The sequence below is a fragment of the Leuresthes tenuis genome, unplaced genomic scaffold (assembly GCF_036924035.1).
Source record: "Leuresthes tenuis unplaced genomic scaffold, fLeuTen1.0.hap1 SCAF_19, whole genome shotgun sequence".
NCBI classification, from domain to species: domain Eukaryota; kingdom Metazoa; phylum Chordata; class Actinopteri; order Atheriniformes; family Atherinopsidae; genus Leuresthes; species Leuresthes tenuis.
In genome coordinates, this window is record NW_027325373.1 from 8,306,785 (window position 1) to 8,329,378 (window position 22,594).

The 22,594-nt window shown below is 38.3% G+C and overlaps 2 protein-coding genes across 9 annotated transcripts in view; one reads left to right on the forward strand and one right to left on the reverse strand.

Annotated features, from left to right (window-relative positions):
- ank1b (ankyrin 1, erythrocytic b) overlaps positions 1–1,240 on the reverse strand; it is a 65,514-nt gene extending 64,274 nt beyond the window's left edge. For 5 of the 8 annotated variants that reach the window (XM_072372467.1, XM_072372464.1, XM_072372466.1 and 2 more), the window contains exon 1: positions 588–1,239. In XM_072372467.1, the coding sequence (XP_072228568.1) occupies positions 588–713 (126 nt within the window). In that variant the 5' untranslated portion in view covers positions 714–1,239. Of the gene's footprint in view, positions 1–587 lie in introns of all 8 variants that reach the window. The other 3 variants (XM_072372463.1, XM_072372468.1, XM_072372461.1) reach the window with 1 other exon arrangement.
- Positions 1–22,594, forward strand: part of LOC140277444 (cytochrome P450 26B1-like) — a 452,169-nt gene that overhangs the window by 237,126 nt on the left and 192,449 nt on the right. The window lies entirely within an intron of this gene.

The following is a 22,594-nucleotide window of genomic DNA, read 5'->3' on the forward strand; positions in this document are numbered from 1 at the left end:
TATATCTACCCCATTGAGACAAAAAGAAAAAAAAAGCAATATGGGGGAAGACACCAAATTTCAGAACAACACAGTTTTTTGGACAAGATTAGAGGATGAAAAGCTTGTTAATGGTGATTAGGAATGTATCCACAAAGACACAATTATTAGCAGTACTGTTGACTTACATTTTCCTAAAATGAATAAGCTGCGATCACTGAAGGCTTGTCAGGCAAAAGAAACAAATGACATCTCCTATTATTTTACCAACAGCATATATTGGTCACACTCCCAATGGCACTAACAGTGATTCTAAGCCTCCTTTTTGCTTCCCACATAGCTAAATATCTGACGGAACAGACACAACCTGTAACGGAACATTTATGCTTGACTGGTTAGCCTTCACTCACCCACACACAATCAAGTGCACTCAGGCACACATACCAGCTCAGGCCACAGGACCAACTGTATAATTATACTATTGTAATTGCAACCAAACCAATCATGCAGAGAGACATAGACTTCCAAAGAGAGAGGCAGGTAGAGGGGGAAAGATGGATGTAAGAATAACAGTCACCTCCCCTGTCTCTGGAGACAACCAGTCATACCTTGCGCTTGCGGTCTCTGGATCGATTCCTCTTTTTTATCTTTTCCTCCTCCTTCTCCCTCTGCTCCTGGGCGGCGGCCTCTGCGAGGTCCTTGGTCTTGCGGAGCTGCTTCGCGGCTTGCGCCATGGTGCCGGTGCTACTATTGCTGCCGCTCCAGTCGCCTTTGCTCCAGCTCTCCTCTCGTTTGCACTACCACCAGCCGTCCCCGTTTCCTCTTCCTGTGTCCCTCAGTCCCCCGAGCCCCTTCGCTTCACTTACTGTCTCCTCTCTGGTGGCCACAGCATGTGTCTATAAGGCAAGCTGGGGCAGCTTGTGCGTGTGTGTGTGCGTGTGTATGTGTAGATGATGTTGACCCTACAGCAGCCACAAGACAGCTTCCAGCATCCACAAAGAAAGATGCTACAGCTAGTGGTGCTGATGCTGCTGCCTGTGTGCCATGGCTGCTACTCATCCAGTCAGCGAGCACTGCGCTGAACTGTCTCCCCTCCCCCCTTCTCTCTTTCCTACCTTCCTCCCTTCTCTCTTCTCTCCTCCCTCTCCCTCTGCTTGCAGGGACCAGTCACGCAGTTCTGTGTTCAGCTCAGTGGGGATCCTACTGCAGAGCTCTCTCTTTTCTATCTGTCAAAACGTCTGTCTCGTCTCGTTGTTCTACATCAACCTCCCATTTTCTGTGAAAGGCATTTCTGTCACTCTAGCCGGTGGAACGTGTTACACATATGAGGTACAAAAAAAGGGCGCCAAAGCTACAAACTGCCTTTAGATTGTTTAAAAAAATTATTTTTCATATCTTCCCCGTCCCTTAACATGGCTTTTGCATGGAACCCCACTCCTGGAAAGAAATGGAGAGAATGACAGACGTGTTAAATAGGAATGGATTTCTAAATATGGTATCTGATGGCTTCGAGGAGAATTCTTTCTGTCGCTCAGTCATCTGATGGTTGACGAATGCCAATTTCAAGGTGGCATGGACCCATAGTGTCACACATTAACAACCCTATCAGTCTACTTCTCTTTTTAATGTCAGAAGAAGAAAAAGGAGAAAACATCAACAACATGAATTCTTCCTGATGAGTAAATATGAGCATTAACAGCCAGTGACTTGTTTATGTTTTGACACTGGAAAGACAAATTATTTTAAAACTGATCACTTTTCACAGCAATTCCAATTAATCCTTGAAATCATTTGGTTTTTTGCATAATCTGACCATGAAATACCACAAGGAAAGTAGCCTAAACCTTCTGAACTCACTGTTCGTGATGCAAAATTTCACATTTTTAATTTTTAGTAGCATAACTGTATTAGTTATTACTAATGTGGATAATGCCCTCAGTTTGATGCGTTTTCATATCTATTGTAGAGAAACTAGCTCAATAACAAAATTAAACTAGAAAATGAATTCCATCCATCAGCAAGGACAGTGCGAGGACAAATCTGCTTTATCTTATTGCCAACATACTTTATGTTAATCCATATTTATTCCAGTCATAACATGTGCTGATCATATCCTTCTCACTGACCATCACCAGAGGGGACATTCACTGACATCAAGCATTCGCTCATCTACCCCCTCTTCCTCCAGAGAAATATTATCTTTCTTCAGAATCATGTAGCGATATAAAGTGCAGCACAGCCTTCAACAAAGAGACCGTGTGACAAGACTAGCAATGCATACATTTAATATTCATAGATACCATGTGCCAGAAGTGTCTATTTGTTTGTTGGTTATGAATCTCAGTGTCTATTCATTTGCATGACATATTCATATTACCTTCTTCTAGTTTCCAACAAGGCTGTTTCAGAAGCAAAAAATATATTTTGTCACCTGCAATAGTTTCTTCTGGAAAATCTGCAAATGGTACCAGAGTACAAATTTGCAGATTCTACATAATAATTACCCTTACAGAGATGCTTGTGCCCATTTAGGACTAAATGGATCTCACAAAAGCTAAAAAGATGAAGAGTCTATGGATAAATATGTTATTGCCCGTCATGAGAACCCTTCAATCAAAAGCTGTGGTTACCTCAGGAGTATCCTAATGGGATGCATCACCGCCATCATCGCTATGAAATCTCCCCACACAATGCACAGCGGGAGTGGCAGGAGGCTGGAGTCACTTCAACTATTAATAATAGATGTTTGAGATATTAAATCTATACAATAATACAATGAGAAGATTAAGAGGACATTTTGAAGTGAAAATCTGAATTGGTTTGAGGGGAAGGTCTTGGGTCTTCAAAGCTGAAAAACAACACGAAAGAATGGTTAAAAAGGAAAAGATTGGACTGGTTTAGATTCCCTAGCAACGGACTCACAAACTAAAGAGAGCTTGAACCTATAGCAGTGGAAAAGTAGCAGAAATTACCACTTGACATATGTAAGAAGCTTCCCGACGACTAATATTCTCTAATATCTGATTTTTAAAGCTGACACTGTTGCCAGATGTTAGTAAAGGATGTGAATAATTGTGTCAGGGGTACCTTTTGTGGTTGTAGTTTTAAGTTTACTGAACTTCTGCAAACAATGACGCTAGAGCTGTTGTGTCTAAACTGTGGTGTGCTAAATATAGAACAAGATCAATCTGCACATGTTCACCAAGGACTGTATTCTGTAGTGACATTGAACAGCATCACAGTAAACAACCTGACAACCTGGAACAAGCTGAACTGAATTATGAATATGACATTTACATTAAACTTTACAGGTGCTACTTTTAGCTTTTAAGCCATTCTATGATCTTTTCACATAGTGTTACACATATCAAGTAAAATAAAGGCACATTTCTGATTTTCTAAGCGCTCTTTGGAATATACCCAAGGAACCTAAATGAGAATGGTTCGACACTCAACACTTTATCAGTGATGTAATGTATACACAAAGGGAAAGCTAAAACAGGCAGTTGTGCCGTGGACACAGGAGTGAACAACAGTTCATCAATCGACATGTAGAACAGCGTAAAAGTGAATTTATAGCTGGCATGTTGTGCTGTACATCCCAGAATAGATAAAAGGTGTCTAATGAACGGCACCTCATGATTTACAAGTACATCAATGTTATTTAAAGCTACAAACTACACTGCAGCACCTTTGGCCATCTATCATTCTCTGTGTTGTAGCACCATCAGGTGGCAAAAGTCGGTTTTTGGTTAATTTTGCCTTGCTATCAAATTGTAAATGTGGGTTCTCAGGCTCCTTGAAAAACATGGTTTAGTCAAAAAATTGGGTCTGTTTGTAATTTCTTCTAAATTCTTGATGTAGCGGTTATACATAAGCTTATACAGGATAAACCAATTTAATTCTGATTATGGTTACAATAGTTTATAAAGCTGTTTAAAGAACTGTGCACGAACAAAAATGTCCTCAACATGAAGTCTCTCCAGACAAAGTGACTGTTTATTGACAATTTTTTCCTTGTTTCCAATTGTTTTCTCTTTGGCTTTGTTTTTTTTTTTCATTTTGGACTTTATTGTATTCGCATTTGTATTTTTGTTGCAACATTAGTATTAATAAATCCTCTAGTTATGCCCGTTTAATGCCCCTGAAATGCCCTAAATATCCTTCACAATTTTTTTTTTTTTTTCACTTGTGTCACATGCCATCTGGCTTTACTCCAAAAGAGACTGCGTATCCTTTGGTCTTTGCCCTTGACGATGACTTGCACTTACCTAAGCACAAAACACAATGGTGTTGTGTCCGATGTATAAAGTCTATACAGCCATCAGTATAATATGAAGGGCGAGGGTGGGTGTTGTAGCAAAGGGCACGTCTCTCTCGTCACCTTTAATGTAATGTTTTTTTAAAAGATTTGGTTTGCAGAACATACACGATAACAAAGCCAATGTGTTTTAGCAGATTAAATTATTTAGTAATCACATGATCCTAATGAGGTAGTTTGAGAGTAAAGGACACAAAATTAGCTTTTTTTTCACATGCAGTAAGATCTTTATTGCAACAGTTTTTGGGGGGATTTTAATTATATACTATGATATTAAAAAGATGTGTGAACATTAAACAGAGAGTCAAAGAAAAAGCGTAATGTCGTGTGGTACTCAGGGAATCTTATTTTGTATTCACTGGTATTGTTAAAGCTATAGACACATCAACTACTGCTCCTATTGCTCTCTGTAATAACATTTAGTGGCTCTCAGTTAACATAATTTCACAGTTTGTACTGTAGGTGTCAGCAAAGCTTCAACATATGCGTTAGCCACATGGCACATTAAAAGAGAAATTGTATTACTGTAGGTGTCAAAGTATAATGAAGGCTCACTTAAAAACCTTATATCATTATCAAATTTAAATCTAACACAATGAGAAATGTGACTGCTTTTGATTTCTTTAATGTCTTGTTTTCTTTGTCTTCGTTCACACTCTTGATACAAAAGCTGTGATGAGATGCCGTGATGTATCAGAAACTTCCTTGCATGAATGATGGCACAAATACCAACAGAACTGTACCTGTGGGCTCAGTAAAGTAATTTGGAGCAGAGTAGAATTTGCATATTAGTATGTAAAGGCATTTGTAGAAATATAAATTGCAACAAAAGCATGTTTGAGATTGCTCAGGATTTCAGCTACTTGCTCTTCAGAACAGTGTGTTTTATAAGCAGGACTATATTACCCACACCGAATAGCTATAAATAAAGAGAAACTTTTAGAAGAAGCTTTTTACTGAAATGTTGGTGCATATTTATGCAGTATCGCTGACAACAACTAATTCTCAATTTCACATTCTTATACCAAGTCCACCCGCTGAAAAGGTCACATGGCTAATTTGTTCCACTCCACTCCACAGGCTTATAACGACGTTAGCAAGAGCGGATGTTATTCTCGAGTCTTTCCTTTGACAAGCCAAAAAGTCTTGATAATGAGGAAGGCGGAGGGAGCAGCTAAGAGCTGCACTTTGGGTCTTTATGCAACATGAGACTGAGACCAACATACAGTCCATCAATAACTTGGGAACACTTTAGCAAAAGTCCTCTGGTTAGGTTTAGTGAATAACATTACATGGTTGTGGCTGAAATCTGTTATTTTTACAGTGACAACATGAAGTTGAAGGCAGAGTAAGACGAGCCATTTGGTAAGTTGGACCATCCCCTGTGTCTTGCCAACCACGTACTTTCATTGTCAAGTGAGCATTCATTTTGATTCATTGTGGAAGCACCCATTTCTGCCAGGCTGTAAAAAAAGGATGCACACGAGAGGATTGATAAGCTCAATTTCCATTTAAAAACTGTTCTTGGCTCGACAAAGTAAAGTTTTGACATATCAGATGTAATGGCTGCTACATCAATGCCAATTCATCCAGATTTGAAATCATTTATGTTGCATCTTGGTAATTTATCATTGTTTGAAACCATGGAAATGGGGAACTACAAGGAGGGAGTAATAATAATCTATATTTCACTGCCATCTTGAAAGAAACGAAGGTTGAAGAGTTATTTGTTCGGGTCCTCGAGCAAAGTTTCCAAAAGTATAAAAAAGGACCGGTTTTGCTCATGACATTCATGTTACCAATGATAATTTGGGCAACAGTTTTTTTTAATTTAGTTGTAACCTTAGTCTTTTGAAATGGGTACTACTTTCAGTGGCATTTATCTATTGAATATACTTATATATATATAATTATTCAACAAACTTTCTTCAGTCCGCTTTTGGTTACAACTTTGGTGCTCTCCAAATTGTTTAAAAATGCAAATAAAATAATAATGATTTAACTTAAAAAACAACAACAATGAAAACACAAAACATTTCATCTGAGATATGGCCAAGTACAGGTACTGGACTGAAAACTGAAAATGAGGAAAAAAGCAGCCAATTTGTAAAGAAAACTTGAAAATTCTTTAAAAAGCCAGGCTAACTTTGTAAAAAAAGCTAGAAAGTCTAAAAGCAAAATAAAAAGAAAGAAGAAGTAGCTCAGGACCATTATTACTATCAATACTACTACCATCACCACCAGTGGCTCTGCTACTACTAATGATAATCATAATTATAATGCTGCTGATCATAGCAACAATGAAAATAACACTGTCACACATATGGCTTTTTTAGAATCACCATTTTGCATGACTTTGGATTGTGGTATATGTGTACAAAGTAGGTACTCTTCCAGTACCTATAGGGGACATATTGAAAAATATTTCTGGGCCTGATCTGTGACATTCTATTTTAGGTTTCGGAGGAAGGGATTATTGATCACTAGATTGGGGTATATACTGGAGGCACTCTGGGTAAATCAAAGTGCTGGGAGATGAATTCACTTGGCAGACATCCAGAAATCATCTCAGACACCCCCACTAAAGCCAAGGCACCACTGTACTGCAGACCATCTACCTTTCCAGGAGAAGAATGATGCAAATGTCCTCTCTCTCCTTCTGAAATGCTGATGATAACACTTTGCACATGTGGTAGTTCTTCCCTGGTTATGACACAGTCTCCTTTTTCATTGTCAAAGCCTTTTTCGTAAGCAGCTGATGATGGTGCAGTTCACATATGTACCACCTTTATTGAGTTACTCCCTAAACTTACACCTTCCAACAACACCAAGCCTTTCTGCGGTTAGTTTGTGAGAAAAAATGTGACACGGTTAAAGGCACAGGTTAACTCATAAATTGTCCCCATTGAAGCCAGAGCCTGACAGCTTCATCTTCTTCTTTTTCTGAAGCTGTAGCCATACCTCAGCCAATCTGCCGGGAATTTTCCTGACCTCTGAGGCTTGGATTACCTAGCATGGGCTAAGAGAGCAGCTCAAGAGCACTTGAGGACTCTTAAGCTTCTAATCAATACTTATCGACTGTGTCTGTCTCTCTCTATCGTTTTTTGCTTTCTTTTTTTTTTTTTTACATGTGTTACATTACAGTAAATGTGTCTGCTTTGCAGTGTTTCTGCAAACTGCAACAGCAGATAGCTTGTTCCATAGATTAGGAGGTACAGCTGAGACAGAGGCCTGATCGTCCTCCAGTGGTTGGTTGCTGTAAGACAAAGTTGCTGCCTTTCCTTAATGCTACCGTAATCTTAATTTTATGTAATGGATGATGGCATAATGGGAATGGATAGAGCATGATGCAATATGATTCCTTAGGAAATAATGGATAACACAGGACAAGGTTTGAAGGGAAACCACATAACATGACGCTACAACCATATCTACAGTGAACTTTAGGGAGCAAAAGCAGTCAGGTACTAACTGCAAACGTTTGAACAATTGGAGAGATTTCGCATTTTAAGTAACATCTACCAAAATCTCACACCTTAATCAACTTGTTAGGTCTGTATCTTGTTTATAATAGTTAAGAGAAACATTTTGTCATTTTGTCATGCAATTAAGAAATCAAAATTAAAGTAAGGGTGGAGAACAAAATAAAGTCTGGACAACTAAGCAAAATTTCAGAAAGACTCTCTGATAATATTTAAAAAAAAAATCACATCCCCATGTTTAAAAGACTTTTAAGAAGACTGGATCAGATGCTGAAAGAGTCATTATAAGTAAACCTTTCCTGTGTCTCAATCACACTATTCAGTGTCAGAGGTCAATGAACATCCAAACAAGCCGGATGCACATTGGAAATGGCTCCTTTGGATTTATTATGTTAAAGTGGAACTACTTGACTGCAAGTGGTAAATGAACTCCTGCTCACTATGGTATCATGCGGTCATGAAAAAAAAATCTCTCCAACTATTAGTCGAGAGGATGGATCAATCATACTTTGAACTTGTGTTGGAGCCAGTCGTGTGGAAAACATTACTCTTACAGATGGAAGAAGAGTTTGAGTCAAATAGCCAAATTCTGGAAGCCTAAAGCAAGATCTAAAATTGGTGAACAGAAAAGTGGACCTGACAGAACTACTGTTTTGAGTAGGTACCCTAAACATTACGATGTGTATTAGCTCTAACCCTAACCGTGTACTTTTAATTTCTAACCTGGCCACTTGCAGGTGAGATTGCAGTAGAAAAATAAGGAATAATAAGTGGGAGGGAAGTAGAAAAGTGCAAGTGTTGTGAATAATATTGTGTAGGTCATGCAGCAATCTTTTCCATGAGGATCCTCAGTTCTCTCCGTCCTCCTCAGAGGATTTTTTTGACTGAGCCGACAGTGGAAAGAAGTGTTTTATTAATGTGATTACCTGCATACTGACAAGTTGAGCATGAACATCGTATTATATATCTAAACGTAATATGAAACTCTGTGTGGTGGAAGTGGGGAAAATCTAGTAATTGTGCAATTTTGAGGCTATATTGTTTTGCAGCCTCCAACCACAGGACTTCACAGGTTCAGAGGTTTCACCAAAAGGTACTCACCATTCAAAATAGAAAGGTGAGATTAGACTTTACCAAAAAAACATAAAAAGTCCAGGTTGGTCTCATGAAATATCTATATTTCTTTACTTATAATCATTATTTTTCATGTCATTTCAATGCATTCTGTGTTTTTTTGGGAATAGTCCTTACCTGACCAGTTGTGCATTCCCAAGTGTAAAGAGATACTGTGTTTCGTCAGCTGCAAAAAAAAAAAACTGACTTGGTGGTGCTTCATGGAACAGAAGGCCAACGACCCAGTACAGAATGTAAAAGCAACAGCACAATTAACAAGTAAGAGTGTTATATTCGGCAATGGCAGTCAGTCATTTTTCCCCAACCTGACTGAACTGCAGTTCACTTGCTGAAGACTAAATTAAAGGTTGAAATACCTATAAACATACAACAAATAAAGCTGGAGCGAAGGACTCACAAAGCGACACAAAGTAGAAAATCCTTTATTGATGATATCCATGGGTTCAAGAATTCAGATTCTTATTATTCAAGTGTTGAGCTGTATTTTCAAAATCCCGCAATCTAGGCATCAAATTCAAGATGGGGGTCTGTGCTTAAATCTAACATTTGTTATTTAAGTTAAAATACTTTGGTAAACAGCTAATACAACAAATATTGAGTCTAAATATTCCAGACATAATGGGACATTGACTACAACTCTGTTATCTTCTCTCTACAATCAGTCACTGTGTGGAAATTAAGACTCCTATCTGCTATTCTTTATCTCTTCGATGAGACTTAGATTAAAGCCTTTTGTCTTTTGAGGGAATATATTGTTCCCTTTCTATCATCAACCCACAGTAGCATCTCTAAGACTATTTCTCATTCTTTCAGATGGCCTCATCCTTCTCAGAAGATACAATCTAAGTCTAGTGTCTGCTCACTTTTTAATTACTCCCTGTGGCTCACAATGACTTACATATCTCTATTTTAGTCCAAAGTATGTGAGTATTTTAGTCAGGGTGATCTGATTATTGAGATGAGTCTGTGTGGGGTCATTAGGTTTAAGAAGATTGGGGGGGGTATAAAGTAATTTTCTCTCTACTGCAGTGTTTCACCTAAGTAAGTGGAAATAGCCCATGAGGGTGTCAGTATCAGAATTAATGGACGATGCCGAGGCCAGATCTGTCCGGGGGGGGCACCCTCTCCAGGGTCTCTTTTTGTTTCTCAAGTCTTGGTGTGTCAGATTAGGCTGGATGGCACAGTGGTGAACTCACTACCCTTCAAACAGCATTCCAAGATTCTACCTTTGACTCTTAGTGCTCCACAAGCCCACCTCAGAATATGTGTAAAGGATTTCAGGGATAATTTGTTTTGGAGGACCAGGACTGATGACAACCTTGGACCTGGAGCTGCACACACATGCCAGGTTCAACATCTGAGAGCTGGCCCGTCCCAGGAACAGCTAAAGCTTTTTTTCAGACTCTCTCCATAAATCTGACTGTCACCTTGATTTTGAATAAGTACACTTGGTCAACTGTTCTTGAATAACAGTATATTGAATGGAAGAGTAAAACTCATTTGCCCGTTTGCCTCCTCACTGCCTCACTGCAGAGAGACACAGACAAGGAAGGGAGCTGCACTGCAGCAACTGGGCGTTGGCTCAGCACATGGAGGGAGGAGGAAAAAGGCAGAGGAGAAATGAGGCGAGCAGAGGAACGTTGTAACTGTTTTTCGCAGACAAAATTTCCTTCAACATCTTCCTTGAATGACTTGAGCATATTCTCCAACTCCACTTTACTTACCTTCTAAAGTTACTGTTTTTTGTGAAGATTCATATCTGCTATGCAAAATATGATAAGCTCACAAAACTGAATTGAATATCATAGATTGAGCTGAGTAACTATTGGTAGAATTAACTTTGCATTCTTTTTCTGTTAATTAGACAAATAATCAACATATCCTCTACTGGGATGAGCTCCAGCTTTCCTTTGACCCTGAATGGAATACAGAGGGTATGGAAACTGAATTAATTAATTTGCTCCACCTTAAATATGGGTTAGTGTAGACTGAGGGATCACTGGCCTAAACCTTTCTAGAATTTTTATTCTAAGCTATACTCAAGCTCTCACGATGGCGAACATATCAAGTATAAACTAATGCAGAGATCTGTAAAACACTTGTGAAGAGAGGTGTTCTAAAGAAAACAAAAACATAATTTCACTTGCATGTTAAAACAACTAGATAATGATTCTATGCTACTACTTTGAAGAAGAAAAAGAATGACAGGAAAACCAGTGTGTGTCTATTAATATTATTCATTACCTGTCCTTTCATCCTCGAGTATGAGAAATCAATAGACTTTAGTTAATGGAAGACAGTTTTACATAAGGTGTGGTTCAATAGTCATTTTTTGTTTCAGACAGTTCTTACCTTAGTGAGATGACCATCTTACCTTAGTGAGATGACCATGACTCAGAAATATCTAAGTCGTCCCCATGATAAGAGCTGGTTATCGGTGAACAGTGCGACTGTTCGTTCAAAGATGCATGACAGCTTTTTTTAAGTTACATTCACTGGGGTTCATGTAAACAAATCTATCCATCAATAAAATAACAGGAAGGTGGGTATAAGTGGCCTATGGCGTCAATATCTATCACTTTTTCTTCTTTCCTTTTCTGAATTACTCACAAAATATGTCACATATACTATACATGCACATTTGACAACCATTAGTTTGAGGCTCAAAACGGTTCCAAGCAATGCATTGCATTTTATTTTTGTGCAATGCATTGCTTAGAACCGTTTGTATTTCTAACGTGTGTTTAAAACGTTCTCACTGGCAACTTTGTCCGAACGACTGTCCGCTCTAGTACATCCTTGCGGAAAGCCATGGTTAAAACCGCAGTAATAACCATCACAGCACCTCCTAAAATACTGCTCTTACTTAATGCATGTGTGAGTGTGTTGCTAGGTCAAATGAGGATGCCCACACACACCCAGCAATGAATTTGTGCCCAGCTGTCACACTGTAATGGAGCCATAATGTGCAAATAGTTCCATTTATATCACGTACCCACCTGAATAAGAGTAGTATAATGTTTAAAGCTCTGAAAACTTTTTTACCCCTCACTGCATAATGCCCTCTCCTCTTATGTCTTCTGCTGCCATCCTCTTTCTGTCTGCTCATTCTCTCTCTTGTTGTCTCTCAAACTCTCTTCTTCTTTATTCATCTGGTTTTCCTGTTTTCCTCCTTCCTCCCTCTTTAGCTCTCCCTTCCGACCAGCAAAATGTGCTGTGTCTGCAGGGCGTTTTTTTTTTTCTTTGGTGCAGGAGAAGTGGAGCAACAATGCTGCTTTTGCTTATATCAGAGTTGCCTTTACTGTCAAAGGAAACAAGACTAAGACAGAAACAGATGGAAAAGAGTGGGAAATGAAAAGACATGCCTGTAAAACACAAACAGAGAAAAATACAAACTTTTCATTACAGCTGAATTATCCCAGTGCTAGAATTGGCCATTGGAGTCATCTGCTGGGTGGACTTTAAAATCAGTATGCATGGAAAGGTGCACAGAAAATTACATATAGTACAAAAACACTATTTTTCCAGTGTTTTTCCAGTGCATATGTGGACATCCATATAAGTTTGGTTAATACTGACATGTCACTCTTATTTTCTTTCCCCTAATGGTGGACTGAGACAGCGTGCTTACATGCACAGTTGAGTCGAGCTACGATTAGAGTTTGATCTGGTCATTAAATCAGGTCATTGTCCATGCCCCAGTATATAGGCACAGGAGTGGAAACTAGTTATTGATGGAAGTAACGCTGCTGACAAACATTAAAGACATTCGGTTATACAAAAAGTATTTAGAGCAGTCTGGACATGCGTAAAGATATCGCAATTTGACACTCTGTCTTAAGTGGCTGCTTTACAGTTTACAGTAGCTGTCTGATAAAAGTCAGAAAAATATGTGAATGGGAGCAGCTTTAATGGGAATCCATGTGTAGTAACATACACAGTGATCCAATCCCCAAGTAATTACAGCATTTGGGTTTTAAGAATTTTTGTATGAATTCAGTTGGACTAACATGTCTGCATGAATTTTAAGTCAGGTTAAAAAAAATAAATAAATTCTATCATGTAAACATGCTGGACAAAGCCATCATAAGACAGTATGAAATAGCATAAGTAGACAGTAGAAAATACGAGGAATGCTAAACTTATTTGGTACTAAAATTACATTTTTGTGTATCAGTTATTTGTAATGATACCTTGTCAGTAATAGTGTCTGTAGCATTACAGATTGACTGCATCAGACCTGCTTATGTACAGAATGTGTTTTAAAATATTGATGACATCTCCAAGGCCAACTCCAGGCTCCCGGTGACCTCAGGATAGAGCTGCCAATACATATCCCATGTATGCTGTAGATGCACAATTGCAGATGTTTCATGCACATCTTCGCATATATCATATCAATCATTCACTTACACACAAACACACACAACATGTCGAGGAAGAGTTGGTTATAACAAAACCCTACTTGAGTGAGACAAAGACAGCAAAGCTGTGGGGAAAAAAGACAACTTTTGGGACTGTCTTTGCAGAGGAAACTTTATAGTTGTTATGCACAGGCAAAGACAAAGCATTTTGGAACTTTAGAGACATCAAAATGAGTCAGCCAACAGGAGCAACCCAACCTCTCTCAGTTTTCGTTCTGCTCCTTTCTTCACACACCATATTGTTAGGAAAAAGGGATATTTTGTCATCCATAGCACCTTATAGCTATGAAACCGCAGTTTGGTCAGAGCACTGGACCTTTTAGGTTTTAAGTCTTCTAACAATGTGAAGACTTTACTGCTCTCCAGTTACTTTGAAATTAGTCAAAAATGAAAAAAGTCAATAACCAGGTAAGGCAATACAAATAAATTAATCAATAAAAAGTGAAATGAGCAACTCGTACAAAAACATATATAACTATTTTTACTATGTGTAGTGACTGAATTTTATTTTTGTGTAAGGCCTCTGATTCCTTAGAACATCAAAATGCAAATTTCAAATCCACACACACTCCGCTGGTGTACAGCAGTTTTCTGCAGCCTGTGTCAGTCTTATGAAATATGCATAGATGAGCTCATTCATTTCCATTCACCAGCTACGGTTGCGTGACTCTGAGTTTCATGACCCAAACCAAAGAGACGGCTTACTCAGCCGTGATACTACTCTTACTCTGTTAAAGCATAGTAGAGGCAGTCCTCCACATTATACTTTCTCCTTCATGCTCTGCCAAACCATGACTGCACTTAAGTAAAACATTAAAGATGGAAAAATATCTGAAGACAATGCGCCGCTGAGATATAATTTGTTAAGATTAACATGATTTCCTAAATTTTACAAATTGAAAACCAACAATTTTTAAATTTTACATTAATTATTAGTTTAGCTGCTACTATAGAAAGCTCTTTTCTTATTCAGCACAGCAATATTTTTAATCACATTCTGATTTTTTCATTCCTGAAGGGAAATTTGTCATCACTTTATATTGTGGAATTAAAACTGTATTAATATAATGCTTATTTATTATTCATAAATAATGAATCACACAATTAAAAATTTAAAAAAAGCATATAAATACAAACTGCACAGTGCACAAAGGAATGATGTACAGCTGTAGGATTGGAGGAAAGCAGGATTAAACCTTTTTAATAAAATAACACAATGCAGTAACAGAGTTGCATGTTGGAGCAAAGCTGAGGCAGAAAGCTGAAGTGCAGCTCCAACAACCATGAGTCATCTACATTAAGGTAACACCCTCCCTCTGCCCCATCTCTTTCTATTGATCCATCGCCCCTTTCACTTTATGCATCTCTACTCTGCATATTTTAGTAGTTTTTCTTACAGGGAGACACCATAGCAAGCATATACATATTTATGTGATCCAAGAGCAAACCCTGAAAAGCTGTACAGTAAGAATAGGTGCTTGATATAAACAGACTTTTCTGAACAGTCCTTTAAAGCCACATATTGTAATGCTGTGCAAAACACTGAATATTTCATTCAAAAATATCTAATACCTGGATACTGTTTTCATTTCAAAAGAAGAGAGAAAGAAAACGATGAGTGCTCCTTGTTCTTGTAGGAGCACTCATCGTTCATGAAGTACCCCTGCCTCCAACTTTAACCAGTACACAAAAACTTAAATTATAGTTTTTGCCCTCAAACAGCCCCCTCAAAAGGTAAGGAATTCTCATCTTAAGTACTCAAACAGTCCTCACCAAGGATTGATTATCCAGAAATGGACATGTAAATGTATTCAGACACATGCACTTTAAGTATATCAGTGGCTTTTCTTCACACAATGCATTGACTAACCTCTCTGTTGAGGGCCCTTCTTAGTTATTCTTGTGGTCAAGGAGCAAACTTTTGGAGGTGCTTTCAAACTTTCTATTTTGTTATTATTGAGGCCGTACTGCTCCTGGGAAGACTAAAAGTTTTGAAAAATTGTATTTATACTCTTGCTCTGGTCTACGCCTCAGCGCAATTTTATCACAGGACTCTACAGAGATTTCCTCCCACTTTATGACTTAGTTTTAGTTCTGACATGCAGTGCTGAAGGTGCGACATTTATATACACAGACGTCTCCTTTTCTAGGTGACGGCCAGTCGGTTCAGTTTGATTCAGGTGGACTTACGACAGGTTTTTGTCATATCTCAAGACGTTCCTGACAGTAGTTCAGATTGCCATTGTGAAAAGTTGTAATGATTTTGTAAATAGGAACATTTGCATTCTTTGTGTGTATTAAGTTTACACATATTTCTAAAAACTTGAACTTGGTGGTCTCTATACTGCTGTCTTTAAGCTAACTGTTTAGATTTTTCAACTTTCAACTTTACCCTTTTGGCACTCTCCTGTTGCTCTGATTAACGTTGTCTTCAGAAGACAGCTTCTCATAAGAAAAGGCCCTACGGTCCCACAACACACACCCTACCCAGCAGCAAACAAAAAAAGGTATTGGCTTACTTATCAAGACTGTGGAAAATATAGCTGTTAAATCTCAGATATTTTTCTCGTGGGGAGGTAGCAAACAAATGCAGAGATATAAATAAAGTGAACATAAGATGTCCATTTATCAGTGAGGCAAAAACATAGTTTAGTTTGTAGATATCATTATTACCAACTTTAATCCACACACCAAAAGACAGCAGAACAATATACTGTCTGCTACTCCCCCAAACCCTCAACCACTGATAATGGAATCACAGATAAGCAGCTAACCACTGACTTCCACAGTGAGTTTGCTCACTCTAATTTTCCTGTATGTTCACATTAGCCTTGGATGTGCAGCAGATTCAGATATCATTCATATGAGTTGTTAATGAGGTTGTGACTGATGGTATCAGTGAGAGAAGATGACTTGTTGATTGCGACAGATATGAAAAAGACTAACTGCAACAATGGTTTCTGCCGCAGCAACAGATACAGTTATGTAATGAGATCCAAATGGATAGTTAGCACCCTTAAACCACACACACACAAACACACACCAAAAGGCACTGTTCTCTCCCTCTTCACCCTCCCCTGCCTCCTCTCTCCCTCCCTTTTTCAGCTGTATCATGATTCTGCAGCTCAACCTCTGCAGCATGACTCCACTCTCCTCACTGCACCTCAGTCTGCCTCTACAGCATTTTCATGACAAGTAAGGGAAATAGTGGAATAGCCTGAAATAAAAGGAGGCAGACCTGTAGTACTTTTTAACTCGCACCCTTCTACAATAACACATACACAGACAAAGAAGTGTTACTATGAGTAGCTGAGACTGTTTATTGCAGATGCAATAATGTCATAAAATAAAGATTAAACAGTATTCACCCCCCTCCCCCTCCAATCCATAAGCACTGAATCTCTGCATAAACAACTTTTTATTAGTCACTGAACAAAAACTCTAAAAGTACTGATTTATGGGCGCTCAGTCACGAAACGTTTATATAACGGAACGATGGGCAAAAACAGACTTTCGATACAATACAAGCAGATGTGCTGTTAAAGCTGCTAAAAAGGATAATGTCCAGACCTCCACTGACAAGCTGCCACTACCTAAATATAGATGACATAGACACCTATAAACTGGACAGGCAAACACCCATAACCCTTCCAAGGCTGAGGCAGCCATCTCCATTGTCAGTGTAATTGTTCAGACACTTGCTTGTGTACTACAACCGTAACAGGAGGATCACACCAGCAATCTCTGACTGTACAGAACTGAAGCATATGTAGGATGTAAACAAGGACCTTGAAGAAAAGGAAGGACGGTAGTATTTGGTTTATGTTAAGATAACGACAGAAAAAAGCGAAAGCTGCTGCATTGTAGATGGTACCTCTGGCTACTAAATTGAGGATGTGTGATATATGCTCACATTTGTCCCTACACTGGCTCTACAGGCCATGTCCATGTATCATCTTGCATTCATGTAGTGTTGGTTCTTGGAAAGGCTTGCAATGGTCTGAACAAATTTAGGATATATGAATGTTTAGCAGCCTTGCAAATATATGACAACTCATTCAGCTGTTCTACAAACAGAACAGAATCTGCACTGCTCCTCCAGAATCAAAGGTTTGACACTTTGTGTTTTTCCCATTACACTTGACAGGTCCTTCTATTCAAAAATAAAAACCACCATCCCTGTCTGCCATTTACAGCCACTGTCCCTGACCATAACACATCACTGAAGAGGAATGTCAGCCGAAACAACATAACGGCATGTGGATCCCTCAGGATATCAGAGTAAATCTCATCCACACCTGGAGCCTTGATGCTGAGGTGCTTCTTAACTGCTTCAGAGACCCGAGTCTGGGATATTAGTGAGACTACTCTAAGTTTTCAAACTCAGTACATGTTTGATTTCACCAGAAAATACTTTATACAACTCCCTTAACTGTCACCACTGGATTGTGAAGCTATATTGTATTGTCATGCTGCTGTGTAGATGCAGTATTCTACAGAGCCATTCTATTTGTTTAAGCAATTTGTTTAATCTGTTGCACTCTTGGCTGTTTCGTAAATTAACAAACTGATTGGCTATCACTGGCATCTGGAAGGCATCATTTATATATATCTGCTTTAAGAAATTACTAATTTCCAAAATATTTTATTTATCAAAGAAGATTCTGAGCAAATAACAACACCTAATCTCAAAGAAGATTTAGTTTTTAATGTTCTGGGGAGACCGTACCAGAATGAGCAGCAGTATAGGTTGGTCTTTTAGCCACATATTTGTATGGGAGACTCCATCTGGTGGATTCTGTTGTAAACGAACTGGAATGCCAATGGTTTGATCCCCAGCCCCTCCACTTGCAAAAATATCCTTGGGCAAGACACTTGGATGTGGGTGATTGAATGAGTGAAACAAGGACCACATCATAAAGCCCTTTGCAGGTCCAAGATGAATTTGAAAGGTGCTATGAAAGTGCAAATCAATCATTTGTGACCATTTTAATTGAATTTGTCACGTGTGTGTGTGATGTGGGTATTGTGTTCATTTTCATAGTAGATTAAAGTTTATTGTGACTTTCCTTTTTTTTTTGTAACCCAAGAAAACTTCTCAAATGAATAGTGCTAAACTGACAGACATAAGTGTTCCTCGCTGCAGCTACACATCCAAGTGTCAAACTCTTTCTTTTTCATAGTGCAACAAAAAATACGCATTGAAGTAATTTTCCAAGGAAGCACAGGCACGTGATAGACGATCAGCAGAAGGTATGGCATTAAAATGTCAGAAATGATTGAGGAGGACATAGAGGAATGTATTTGGGGGAGACAGCAGAGAAAGGATCGTAGGGGATTGGACAGAAGCAGGGTGATGAGTGACTCTGCAAATTAAGACCAAGCACTGTGGATGACCAAGATGTTGGAAATAGAAGGGTAGAAGTGAGGGAGCTGAACACCTGCAAAGCCAAGGTCGCAATCTAGTGATTAATATTTCTATTAGATAAAATACATCTACATACATTTACTGTGGTGAGTGTCTTCAAGGGACGATAGAAAATGACAGCTGGATGGAAAGAGAGACAACACAATTGACTTTTACACTGTGCAGATCTTCCAGATCATGGTCATGACTCAGGTACTCAGGCACCCGAGAGCAGACTAAACTATTTGCTGGTTTGTTATAGGAAGAATCCAATAGCATGAATACAGACAAAATATGTGAAATAAAAAATAAGAGAATAAAAATGGATACGGATTAAATAATTAAAGGGTCTCAGATTGGTTGGCTTCAAAGGGATAATTCAGTTTAATGTGCTCACCTTCAGCTGATCGTTGACTTTTCCCTCCAGACAGCAGAAGCTGCTGACAGATGTTTAAAATATCTCCAGACTCATCATGAGGCAAGTCCTTGTCAGCATGTGGGAGGAAGAGAGAGGAAAAAAGAAAGAAGAGCTGATGTGCCCTGTGCCATGTGTCTGCCTTGACCCCGTAGAACTGCATCCCCCACATATATTAAGTCTGTGGGGCATGTTACTGTATGGACCTATTTGCAAACTAACATAAACGAATTTGTGTCAGTGACATTGGTGTTAGGACATATTGACAACTTATGCAGCCCCACAATACATGCTGACACACATTTTTCAGGGACAACAGTGCCTCTCATATTTCCAATATTGGAATGCGTCTAAAGGCAGTAAAAATACTTAACATGAACACGTAAACATTACACATATAGGCTTAAAGCAATATTCAGAAAAACAGTAACACACTCTCTTTTTTAAAAATGGTCGTGGTTAAAGTCTATTTAGGCATATTTGAGTTTTATGTTTGAAGGTTTACGCCTGTCAGGGTGTACCCTGTGTCAGCTATGATGGATGATTCATTTCACCACAGTTCTGCTTAACTCCAGCCTGTATCAGCTAAAAAAACAAAAGGAATGTATGAATAGAAAAATGCAATCTTCTTTGAATAAGACTTTTACTGATGCATGCATAATTTAAATGATTTAAAACTTTATCTGTCTATAATCCATAAATATGAACATCTTTTATTTTAATACGGTTCGCGTGAAAGAGTCACATATCAGTGCAAAAAGGTTTTTTATCTCTTACCTATGTCTCCCTTTGAGTTGTGTTTGGTTGGTTCCTTTCTGGTTCATGCTGGAAACATAGAGATTTAAGATTCCTATGTCGTTTTTTTTTTTTTTTTGTCCTGCATGCTACATTTCAGAACATTAAAGAAACATCACAGTAAAAAACAAAGAGCTATTTTAATATGAAGAACTCAGCCAGTAAGGCTGCCAATGTTAAAAATGCCACCATATGCGGAGTTAAAAGTCAAGGTCTGGCTGAACGTACTGTTCGATGTATGTCGTCATTAATATCTGGAACACACAGCACAAAGCTCTCAGGGGTAACTGATGGTGGTGAGATGGGAATTCAAAACAAATATTAACATAATACATGGCTTGAATAAGCAGTCTAATTATCGGGTGAGACTCTTAAGTAAGTTATATGTGGCATCAAATGCTGCATTGATTGCAAATGACAATATAAATCACTGCTTAAAAAACACCAGTCGAGTATTTCTTTCATCACTGGAACTTGAGGAAATAAATTTAGTATGTGTGTGAGTGTGTATGTGAAATTGGTTTTGCATTTACTCAGTGAGCGGATAGATTTATGCCACATTTTCCACTTGTAATATATTTTGTTGACACTAAAGTTGACTTTTTATGGAATAGCTCCCTAACACGTACAGTGTGTTACTTTGTAGGCTGCTTTTCTTATGTATGTAGAGGAGCAGGTGATGTGTGTGTTGCTACATCTTCAGTCCATGTTGTAATTTCACAGTGATTTCCATTATTGATTTGTGAACATTAACCAGACTGGTTATTTACCGCAGCTACTAATGATAAATATAATCACTTTCTTTGCTGTCTGACAGGCTCCATACAAGCCCATTTGATAGCCTCTTTGTATGTGTGTGTTGTAATTGATGTGTATGTGAGGTGAAAAAAGTATTTCTTGGGGTTTCACCAGCCATCTTTTTTCATGTGAGGGGAATGATGAAGACTTTGATTTCTGTGACTACAGAGCGGTCCACAGAGGATCGCCTATGAGATAAGACGCTGCCTCTGTCCGATCAGCACACACTGTGAAGGGGAGGGTGAGAAGGAGCTACTGATGCATTGCAGATAAACTGCAGATCCGAGTGCAACCCCTCCCTTTCTTTTCTCCTGTACACCTCCAAATTCCATCATTGACGCTCCTTTTATGCCACCACAGTGACATCACTGGCTCTAGCCCTCCCACTAACATCACCCCATACAGCTATCTACAACCTGTCACACAGTGCTTACCTCACCATTTGATCTTCTTGCCCTCCCACCTCTTAATCATCCATCAGGTAGCCAACCCAGCTTTGACCTTTGCAGAATACTGCAGCCTGACGTCTTCCTCCCATCACCACTGCAGGACTGTTTCATAAATCAGTTTATCATCTATATTTGGTTTTCTCATGCTGACTATCGTGCTGTTGAATGCATTATTGGTTTGCACAAATTCACTGTTGAAATATTTTCAATCAAGATTTTGACAGCGAAAAAATTTTAAGTATTTCCACATTGCAATTTAAGTGAGTGCTATTCATCCCTCACTGCCCCATCCAGAGTGTCATACTCATACTCATGTTGATTAACCTTTGGTTACTTATGTAAGAAGTATTTCAGGTGGAGCTAATAAAGCAGCATAAAATGGAAATATAGTACTAATATATTAATTTAGTCAATTATAGGGTCTAATGCAAGGTTTAAAAATAACTTTTATGAAAGTAATGTACTTAAGTACAAATTTGAGATATGTGTTTAATCAAAAATTGTGAAATGTCTGACTTTTTACTACAAAGTATTTAACAATGTTAAAAAGATATATCTCCAACAGCTTTAGTAACTGTTGTAGATCTACAAAAATCTCTGATTTAGTTTTTTTCCACACAAGCCATATTAAACTCAGTTGTTTTGTCATGAATTCATTAATCAATTTGTGAACAGACAGAAGGTGGCAAGTATTTGTTTAATTATAGTAAAAACTTGTGATGGCATATCTGCTTGTCTTTCTTTAAATGTTCTTTGCAAATATTCTTTCTTTTTCCATTAATGTATGAGTCATAAATAATCTGTTGATATATAACACTATAACAGTCCCACTGAAGTCAATTTTCATTATGATCCATGTTTCCAGCTAAGTAGAATTTTCTGAGAAAGACTACTACTACTACTTTTGCAGAGTTGTACTGTAGGGTAGTTCTTTTCCACTATGGGCATAATCAACAGGAACAAATTCTAGCACTATCTGACAAACAAGTATCATTTATCTTGACGGACCTCTGCTGGTGTCAAAATCTATTGACAGCATGACAATGAACCACTTCAATAGCTGACATGCCCTTTCATTACTCTGAACTTGGGCACGGTTTATTTTAGTCAATACCACATATGTTATGAGCGACACCACGACTATGTTTTTATAGCAACATATCTCAAGCTAAAATATTCTAGAATTTTTCACCATTAGTTTGCACAAAGTTTCCCAAAGGTTCTGTCAGTTTTGACACTGTTGGCAGCAAAGCGGTCATTTTGAATTACTCGCCATCAAGAGCTCAGTGGGTTTGACAAGTTAGGAGTACATTAAAATAATCTCATTGACAGAATATGCTTACATGCCTAAATTATGATTTTTACAGGCACTAATTACACAAACACTGTG